Here is a 10,526-nt window from a genome sequence, read left to right as displayed (position 1 = left end):
AAGCTTCCAGTGTTGGTACTCGGGCCACAAGCTCCAAGGTGGCGGCGGCGGCGGACAGGTTATCCGATCTTTTCGCCGTCCTCGTTTCTGATGGCGGGCTTGATGGCTTCCTTCTCTTCCTCAGATCGGTCGATCGGTCGGTCGGTCCCCTCCCTTCTGCAACATTGGAGAACTGAGTTAAGGGACGTGCACTGCGAAGCATGGGATGTGCTCCCGAATCCTGTCGTTTTGAGAGTGCCAAGACGCCGCGAACGGACCAGTTTCATGTGAGAGCTTCTCCTGGAGAGAGTTTCTGAGCAACTGTGAGCAACATCGAAATAGCTTAGCTATTTGAAGCCGGTTTATCCTCCAACGACTCGGAATCTTGACACGATCCTTATCCAATCCTAGAATATTTTTATTTATAAGTGAGTCCAATGCCAAGGTGCTAATGCCAAGGTTAGCCTCTCTCAATGAGAGTGAGTGAAAAGTTCAAGCATGAAATATTTCAACCTCGATCAAGTCATCGTCACTTGAAAGCAGTCTCGTGTTGTTTCCCTAACCGAGCGGGTGTTCATTGGCTTTTGGTTTGGTTCAAGTGTGTTGTAAAGTTTGCAAAATATGTTTTGTGGCTTTGAATGGTCATACAGCCAGAGGTGTGGATAAAGTACCTACAATACATCATATGATGGATCGTAACAACTTCATTTTTCTTCGGCTAAAGAGAAAATGTCGCATTTTGCAGGATGGTACTCGTATGAACATAAATTGATATCATAAATATATTGGTGTCTTTGTAGATATGGAGGCCGCCTTACGGCCGCGATAAAACAGATCTTTAAATCACAAAAGCATACTTTTGGGGGGATTTTAGGATAAGTCTTTTGCACCCAATTCCTCACTATTCACGGTGTTTAATCAGCCTCCTTTACCACAGACCCTTTAGCACAGAAATTTGACCCCTCACCGTATTTGATCGTGGCACTCACAGCTTATTGTTCTGTCAAGTTCATGGAACTAAATCTCCCAACCCATCGTAGGGCCGCCATTGTCATCTTGAGGCACTCGAGTTTCGGGATTCATTTTCATGTTCCATTTGGACGAATTTCAAAGATTACTTGATCCCAAAGACTAATCCTCTCCGATCGTAGTTGTTGTAGTAATATGATTCTTGCTTCAGATTTGTAGAGATTGATGTAGGGCCAGCGAACATTTTCTGAGTTTGGTGTGAATGAGCTTTAGAAACGAGCAAAGCTTTGAAGTGGTGACACTCTTTCAGTTGGACATGGCCAGCCGTTTAATAGGCAAAAATGTCGTGCTTTCCTTTTTCAGATGTCTTTTGGCGGAAACTTTCAAGACAGAAGCCCGATAGCTACTTGAATGGACAATTCTTACTCATCTTGTTCTGCGCCAGGATGAGAGTGTGATTTGTAAACTCTTCAGAGGGGAAACTCCTCTGACTCATTCCAATTTTCAATCATGACGGGGGAACAGAGTCTTCCGCTTGTTGTGTTCTGGATCAACTTTTGGCTGTGCTGTGGATCCCCGTTTCAAAATGAAGCAGGTAATCATCAGTGACTCATTATACGTCGTACCAAGTTGAAAGATGAGGCACTCACTCTCCAACTGAACAAGGATCATTTTTGTTTCTTAGGGGACTTCATATCTCCGGATATCCTCCAATCCGAACCGGCTCTTAGTTCGACACCCACATTTCTTGAGCAGCCTCAAGACTCCTATGTGTCACGAGGTGTGTCCGCCAATTTGACTTGTCAAGTGGCGGGTGCCACTCGGGTTGTGTTTCAGTGCAATGGCGAGACCATGACAAGGGCCTCGGAGACGAGGCTCTCCAACCCATCGTCTCCGATGAAAGTGACCAAAGTTGTGATAACAGTGAAGAAGAGCCAAGTGCTCGACGTGTTGGGCTTGTTTTCTTGCCAGTGTCATGCTTACCACGAAGGAGGCCAAGTCAAATCTCGCGAAGCCTTGGTGCACAATGCATGTAAGTATTGACGATAAAAAGGCCACACCCGGTCCATGGGAAGTGTCCCGCCACAACATGTCAATTGCAGTCTGCTTGTTGGCTTATGGGTCTCGCTCTGGATGGGTTGAATGATTTACTTTTTAAAAGTCTTACTCAGGCTGAAATTGAACTTTTTTCTTGTGCCTTGACACTGTCAAGGGACTGTCATTGATTCGATGACATTTTGCTTAGTTTTTGAAGATTGGAAGCACTGCACTATCTTTTTTTTGGCACGGCAACATTCAGCCAATCCCCTCAAGATAAATCGAGATGGAAACTAGAGACTTGCTCTTTTGCTCATGGTGCTGTACTGAAGAGACCTTGGTGAGAGCCCTAGGGATTGCCGACCCAGGCAGGATCTTCGGTTTTCTATGATTTGTGTGTCTTTGTGGACCAATTGGTGTAGAGACATTCTTAATCACTCCAAAGGACTGGATGGACTCGGTTTTCTAACACATTGTCGAGGAATCAAATCAATCCACTTTGTGTGGATTCATTTGAGAGTTCGTTTGATCTTGTACTCTACATAGGTAGTTGAATGTTGAATTGAACAAAAATCTTTCTAAACGTTTAGATTTGAAGCGTGACTTTGAGACTCCGCCGTACTCTCAACAAATCGAAGTGGGCCGGCAAGCCATGCTTCGATGCCACCCTCCTCGAGGTGAACCCGAGGCTCGGGTCACTCATTGGCTCAAGAATGGTCAAGTGGTTGACCCGAATCAAGACTCAAATTTCATTCAATCTCCCACCGGACATCTGCTAATCCAGCAGGCCCGCATGACGGACAGTGCTAATTACACTTGTGCGGCTTCCAATGATGTCATTGAGCGGATCAGCCCTCCCGCTGTGATCGAAGTTTACGGTAAGTACTTGCGTCCATTCGCCTGCCTTTCACGGACAGCCTGAAAGTGAGCTAGGTACTAGTTGGCTTCATGGTGGGCCGATGACAGGTTCATCCGTATCTTTCATATCCCTCATTCCCCTCATGAGGTCATAACCACGATCCGAGTAGTCGGACCTCCCTGTCGGGACAGGAGGGACTCACCCGTGGATTTCAGAGTTCAGGTCCAACCACCCCACCATTACTGTTCCATGCCCCTTGGTTTCTTCCATCGGATAAGAAGAGTTCTATCTAACTCCACCTACCTGAAACCACTTAAGAATCGGATTTATTTCCACTGGCCGCCTTTCTTTGCGCCCCCCTGTTCGTCGTTGAAACCAACCCTCTGTTTCAGAGCGCAGAGATCAGCTCATTTAACTTGACGAAAAGGAATTTCATCCCCTGCTGAGTTTGTTGGTTAAGCAGCACTCGAGCTTTTCTTCTTGTTCTTCTCGTTCTCTCTATCCGTCCGTTCTTCAGCCTTGGCCAGCTCAGGGATGAGATCTTTTTTGCCCAGGCCAACAACGGCCACAACAACAGCCACAACGGTAACAACAACACCAACAGCAGATAGAGATGAGTTTATCTCAGTCAATCTTTCTCCAATAGTCCATCGCCAAAGCTCTCTGTTCTTCTCCTCTTTAACTCCCTACCAGCAAACGCTAAAGAGTGCTGCTGCCTAATGCTTCCCTCAAAAAACAATCGCTCCCCTACGACCAATAGGCTGACATACGTTTGGTTTGAAGAGCTTTTTGTGTCATTTTTGAGGTCTGTCTTAACCTGGAATCTCTCAAACCACGAACGCACGGATTGGCTCACGACCAGGCTTGTACGTGTATATGAGTATTTATGTCACCGAGATGCTCAGGGATCTGGCGTCTGGTCCAATTCAAATGAGTTTCGCCTATGTTAACTTAGTGCGGAGGCGAAGCTCATATTTCCTCAACATTCTTCACTCGTCGTCATCACACGGCGATTCAAAGTGGGCTGGCGCTCTCGTTTTTTGTTTGCAGTCTACCTACTCTTAGGAGGTAAATGCTTTTAAAGTGACTTGGTCCCACGAACATCCCAAGTCTTCGATACATGGTTATATTTGAAAAGATGATCAAGTGCTGAAATAATCCTTTTATGGTCTCTTTGGTTCGCAAACTCTACCCTTGAGATTGTTCTCAGAAGAGTAGTCCTACTTGGTTTAGAGTGCACGAAGACGCCAGTCCCAACCATCCAAATTATAGTTGCAATCCATCCAACCATCCATCCATCCATATTTGGCCCATGGTTGTCGTGTCAAGAGCCTCTTTCCAATCCAATTCTGGGAATGAGTTCTTCGTAAAGACAGTTATTACATCCTGTCTGTAATGGAAGCTTTTCTGAGATTGGCAAAACAAACGCCACAATTTGGCAAACGAATCTACCCACAACTGATGTGTTTTCATTTTGCTATCCATTCCTCAGTGTGTCTGCCGGCTTGCCGCCCTCCTTAAGTATCCTCATAGTATCAAGCCATTGTCGGGAGATTGTTTCAAAAGGTTTGTGTTCTTTGCTGATTGAAAATCAAATGGCATTTTACAATGGTCTCGTTACGAGCTTCAACGATTAGCCCGTCATTTCAAGACCGACAAACTGTTGAGAGACTCTTCTCCCCTGTCTTCTTCGTTCGTTGCTTCTTTCGGTCGGTCGGTGGGTCGATCGGCCGGTCTCCTAATCCAGTGATCTCGCTTCAGACACTCACTTAGACCACTCAAGGAACGTTGGAAATAATTGAGAGAGAGTCTGTGTTCTTCTACGTATTTCTTCGTATCCCTAACACGTTAGTTCTTGCGCCTCACTGCCAAAAATACGTTGTCCCTCATCAACCCGTCTCACAAGTATTTGTCACAAATATTTCTGTCTTTACTTTTCTCTGCTCACCTTTTGTCTTAATCATCAAATCAATTTTCGAAAGGTGGTAAGGCTGAGCTCGGTCCCTGTATTCAGCGTGGGGTCGCCACAATGAATCAATGGCGTACCCCTACTTATCCAGATGATCGTGCCCCGAAAAGGGAATACGATCTGATCATTAGATCCTCAAAAATACGAGTGTTACTAAAGAAGCGTAAAAAAAGAGAGAGGCTTAAAACTGTCAGCTGAAATATTGCTACATCAAATTATTGAACGTAAATGCGGGAAAGTGACAAAGAACGATTCGCGGGACTGCAAATTCATTGCTCGTGGACGAGTGCACCCACCCAATGGTTTCTTTCAGTGCCAAGATCGACAGAGAGATCGTGTGTTGGTCCTTAGTGGATCGGTTCCTGGGAGTCGTACTATGATCGGTCTCTCTGTCCACTCTGCACGTCTCTCCTACTCAGCTGATCTGTGTGAGTGAAGTGAGTCCCTTTGTTTCTGGCCTCGTTGATTTGGGTGGTGGTGGATCCGTGCTTTTGCGCGTTTTGCGCAAATAGTGGATGGGAGGAAGTCCGTCCAAGGTAACAAGAGGCAGAGAGAGACCCACCGACCGACCGGCTGACTGACTGACTGACAGACAGACAGACAGACANTCCGTGCTTTTGCGCGTTTTGCGCAAATAGTGGATGGGAGGAAGTCCGTCCAAGGTAACAAGAGGCAGAGAGAGACCCACCGACCGACCGACCGGCTGACTGACTGACTGACAGACAGACAGACAGACAGACAAACGAGAGATCTGACGATCTGACGATCTGACCTCGGCTAGTAGTCGGCAGGGAACAGACTTGTGGCGCCAAAACTTCCTTGGCCATCGAAACTGAGAACACGACACGATCTCACGACGCCCAGACTCGAAGCATCGAGTTAGATTTGTTTCACTATTATGATTATGAGTTTTATGGCAATTGAGCTCGTCCCAAAGGCAGGAAGGATGGTTCTCTGGATGAGCCATCGCTGCGCTCTTGTCTGACCACATCCAGTGGTCCCGAGAAAAGAAAAGAGATATTGGGCAGGGGTGCACAGACAACCAAAGAGACACATGGTTATTTCAAGGCATGCATCACAATCTACATTCCACAGTAATTGGGTATTTCGCTCTCACTGCCTGTCGATTAAGGAATACTCAATCTTGGTGGTTAGCTATTGTGCTCCCTCCCCTCCTTCTGACTTGATGATTGGAATGAACTTTTACGATTACGAAGCTTACAGTTATCGTAAGACAATGAGTGTTGGTTTGTTTAAGCCTTAAATCTTCTTGGCCAATATTGTCGATCCGTCCGTCCTTCCCTCTCCCCAGTCCGTCTTGCCCCCTACGCAATCGTGAGGATTTTAGGTTCGAAATCCCGGAAAACCCATCGCCACATCCTGAGTGATCATCCCTCGATCCCTGTGCATCGTGCCGATGAGTCGTCGTTCAGCTACTGTACGTACGCTTCACGAACTCTCACGTTATGATTGGCAAGCCGTTGCATTGCACTATACAGCTAGAGGATGTTCTTCATATTTGGTCTTGTGCAAAGTCAGGAATGATGCATGAAGCTCAATCTCATTGGGTAATCAACATCAAGTGCCATGAGAAACTTGGGGAAGATGATGTCTGTTCTCGATACTTCATCAAACGATAGGATACAGCACTGTGCATGTACTTATGTAGTACTTACCATGAGTAGGGAGGTAGTAGGTTCCATAGACAAACCCGTGATGAGTGAAGACTGAAGAGCACATCAACATCTGTGTATGTACGTACAGCATTATCGAAATGGAGAGTGTCTTTCAGTTACTCCATTCGCTAGCTCGTCAATATCGAAGTTCAAAATGGTTTCCTGCCAACTTGAAACGTCGTTGGTGAACTTGTCATTCAGTCTGTGTTTTGCCTCTTCAACCATATCATTATCTCCCCGAGGACCAATGGGTTGAGGAATGGACGACGCGGATTGTGTTGAACTCGATTTTGTCTGGATTAGTCATACTAGTAGTACGTACATTACTCTTCGCTGTCGGATGGGCCTCTCCAAAACATCGATCCATCGTAAACGAATGGTGGGTGGGGAGATTGACTGAAGTCAATCGTATCAAGTTCTAGATATCCACTTGAAGAGGCAAAAGAAATGCAACGGAGGCTATGATCACTTTGCGAGGAAGGTGGAATGACGAAGACACTCAGCAGCTCAACCCACCACGAGTAGTTCTTCGTATCATCATCATCATCATCGTCATCTTGGTCGTCATTTTTCTTTTTTTTTCGTTCTTCCCACCTCTATAATCATGGTTAGCGGTTGCCCAACCCAAGAACTCTCCAAACCGTCGTTCTTTTTTGTTTATTCTCAACAGTATAGTATTGTTTACTGAATGCAGGAGTATTGCCATTTAAAACTCACAAACATCGTGGCTCTTTGGCATTAGCCTGCTTGAGGCCAATGCTTCAAATCGCCGGTTCAAAACCTATCCAACCGTTCTCACTTTCATTTCACACCCTACTTTGTCATCGAGTTAAGACATCAATGCACCAAAGCAGTGGCTCTTCTCCCGAGAATCGAATGGGCCATTTCGGACGATTGATCTTGAGAAATAATGCAGTGTGTCATGATGACCAGTGCTTCTGTTCTCTGTCGCTTTTTCTTTTTAAGACCAACGATACAGTATTTCAAATGCTTCCAGAGCGGCCTTTTCGAATTTCCAAGGGCATTTCGCTCTTCAGCGCGATGCTCTGAGAATCGGAATTGTGCGGCAATGTGTACCTCAATATCTTTTTCGTCTCGACTTTTCAGCTCGAGGTCAATGGGGCGTGTGGGGCGAATGGTCGGAGTGCAATGCCAAATGCGGGAGGGGCGTGCGTAAACGAGTGCGGCATTGCAATAATCCAGCACCCGTGAATGGGGGTCCGGAATGTGAAGGGGCGCCAATTCAGAAGAAAACCTGCAATGAAGTGTGCCCAAGCGTAGATGGAGCTTGGTCAGATTGGTCCTCTTGGTCCTCTTGTAGTCCAGATTGCCTCCAGTTCCGTCGTCGTGATTGCAATGACCCATCTCCCAAGCACGGAGGACGATATTGTCTGGGGAAAGATATAGCCCGTAAAAATTGCACAGATGGCGAGGGTATCTGCAAGAGTAAGTATATCAACACACTCACGACAAAAGGCTGGACAGTTATCTTATCTTGGGGGGTGTCCTTTCTTGTAGGTCTCAACGCTATTGTACTTTATGGAACGGAACCTCCTCCTCGTCAAAAGGAGAATCTCACCTCTGACCTAACCTTGATTCTGGGATTGGTCATAGCCTTGATTGTTTTATTTGTGGTCATATTGATCATGTGTAGATTACTCAAGAAGAAGGCGCGATCAGACGATTCGGCCTATGGGTTGAACGCGGGTAAGGATTACGAAAATATCGGAAAGCTGCCTTGTTTCGGGTGTCGGTGTGTCGTTAAGCACTATGTATGTAATGGGTTTGTGTGTGCGCGTGCAAACGAAGTTGTTGAAATATCAATTAACACCCAAATTCCAATTCTTCTCTTCACACACACATACACACCGAGTGTCTACCCGATCTTTCCAAGAGTCATTCCATTCTTATCTGAAGGCTATCTCAGTTTTCTATCTTTGGCCAATAACCCAAAGAAAATTAAACACTCAAGTCGTAAAAAATGAACTTGCTTAGTGGATAGTCCAACGAAGTTCTTACCCTCTTGAGCAAAACATACATTCCGTAGACCAAGCAGCCATCCGCACTCCAACGGTGGTACTGTTGGACCCAGCACTTGCCAATACCAGTCCTCGTTGACGAGGTTAGACAAACGAAACCATCTTGGTTCAGCGACACTCGACTCCAATGGAGTGAATTGGGTCTTCGGTAACGTTTCGTAAGGGCAAGTGTAGCTCTGTTTGCCTGTGAACCTGGTTAGACCAACCAATGTGGGTAATGGTCGTCACTCACACTGGCCCTGCTTTATTATCGGCTTGAGTATCCTACTGGAATGGAGTTTCCCAGTTGAGCTGTTGGTTAATGGATTTTATTGCCTTGCCTTTGTTTTTTGTGGCGAATAGTGTCCACTCACTTTGGAGACGTCTTTTTGCTTTGGTTATCTACTTAGATGAGTCTTGGACGAGCTTGATGTTTATTATGTTTAGTACGTTAAACTGGACATTATCAAACAATATGCTTCTCTTGTGATTAGCTATCTATTCTTGACAAACGATTGAGCCCCAAGTTGCTTAGTTTCATGATGGGGGAGAGAGGGTCTGATTTTTTTATTGAATAAGATTATAAGCTGACATATATTCTCATTTATATGTACATACTGTGTGTGTGTTGGTTTTGACAAACATATGCAAACAAATCAGAACATCTTTCCCTTTTAGGCTATTCTCGCAACGGCCGCGCCGGATGTCCTAAGAAAATTCACAATCATCGACCTCACGAAATGCCTTGTGATTGTACCGAGCAATCTTACTCGGAAAGACATTCCTCAGAGGCGGGAAGTCACAAAGATGGCTCGTCGACACCCTTGCAATCCCTCATTAGCGGACCACATATTCCCGTGGAAATTCGACCCATCAGCGAGCATTACTATGAGCAGCCCATGGTGGTGTTTCCGCCCAATCAAATAAAACCGTCTCTTGAGGAGCATTTACCTTTTCTCGAATCTCCGCGATGGTCACCCGCGTCCAGTTTTAACTCTCAAGCCGAACATCTGGAGGATCGGGTGGGAGGGTCGTACGCCAATCAGAAGTACCGCACCCCGGCTCGAATTCAACTTCCCAAATGCGCTGAGTTTCGCACCACCAATTGGACGCTGGCCACGCCCAAGGGCGGCAAAATCAACATTGCCAAAAGTGACGTCTGCCTCACCATCCCACAAGGTGCACTCACCTGCGTTCAGGAGGTGTTCGTGTCGGAAATCTCACTGGATCGACACAAACCTCAATTAGACGGTAGCCAAGCGGCCGTCACCCCAGTTGTTTTGTGTGGACCAGTGGACATCACACATTCCTTGCAGAAACCAGTGGTTCTCTCTGTTCCACATTCGGGGGGCAAGGGCTTAGAGAAGCTAATGGTACTTTATTGTGCCAACTTAGACCTTGAGGAGGTGGATTGGCAGCCGGTACCTATCAGTAATTGTGACGTGAGCAAGCCATTGGACGACTTCGTCTACCTTCAAATCGATAGCACCACCATTCACCTTGTCACAGAGCGGCTGGGTGCGTACGTGTTCGTGGCCAATCTTATGGACCTGAATCAGATCAAAGGCTCGGAAGGTAGTGCGTTACACCCACGATCCGGTCAATCTTCGATTGGGTATGCATCCATGAGCTCTCAAGCCCAAAGCCCACGTTCACCCCCACCTTTACTTTCGCTAACCACCAAAAAGGCCCTGTGTCGATGTCTGGATGTGCCTTCTTGCGAAGGCAATGGGTGGCAGCAATTAGCTACTGCTCTTGGGGCGGATCACTATTTGCCGTTCCTAGATAGTCAAGCCAGTCCATCGGAAGCTCTTCTCAATCTGTGGGAGTCGAGGAATTGCGAATCCGATCCATTGCTCAGTCTGGCCCGTTTACTCAAAGATATCAAGCGAGAGGACGCTATCGTCATTCTGGAACGTGATCTCAGACGAGATTACTGACATGTAACTACTCTATCTGAACTGTGATACAAACATGTAACCACGTGTGAACATTGTGAATTAAACTTGAAACGTTTC

At 46.3% G+C, this 10,526-nt stretch overlaps 1 protein-coding gene across 1 annotated transcript; it reads left to right on the top strand.

Moving 5' to 3' along the window:
• The first annotated feature begins 96 nt into the window (after nucleotides 1-96).
• LOC131883826 (netrin receptor UNC5B-like) lies at nucleotides 97-10,526 on the top strand. Its single transcript, XM_059231410.1, has 7 exons — nucleotides 97-407; nucleotides 1,312-1,543; nucleotides 1,634-1,981; nucleotides 2,577-2,864; nucleotides 7,598-7,936; nucleotides 8,009-8,197; nucleotides 9,187-10,526. The coding sequence occupies exons 2-7, from the start codon at nucleotides 1,459-1,461 to the stop codon at nucleotides 10,446-10,448; spliced, it is 2,511 nt and encodes an 836-aa protein (XP_059087393.1). The 5' UTR covers nucleotides 97-407; nucleotides 1,312-1,458; the 3' UTR covers nucleotides 10,449-10,526.

This window comes from Tigriopus californicus, chromosome 1 (assembly GCF_007210705.1).
Source record: "Tigriopus californicus strain San Diego chromosome 1, Tcal_SD_v2.1, whole genome shotgun sequence".
Classification (NCBI taxonomy): Eukaryota; Metazoa; Arthropoda; class Copepoda; order Harpacticoida; family Harpacticidae; genus Tigriopus; species Tigriopus californicus.
This window is presented reverse-complemented; position numbering and strand designations above follow the sequence as displayed.

Bases quoted from the DNA above. Each gene is read 5' to 3' on its own strand.
- LOC131883826 (XM_059231410.1), top strand. From the start codon at position 1,459: ATGACGGGGGAACAGAGTCTTCCGCTTGTTGTGTTCTGGATCAACTTT. The intron at 1,544-1,633 runs GTAATCATCAGT...TTTGTTTCTTAG, and splicing joins CCCGTTTCAAAATGAAGCAG to GGGACTTCATATCTCCGGAT. The intron at 8,198-9,186 runs GTAAGGATTACG...TTTCCCTTTTAG, and splicing joins GGCCTATGGGTTGAACGCGG to GCTATTCTCGCAACGGCCGC.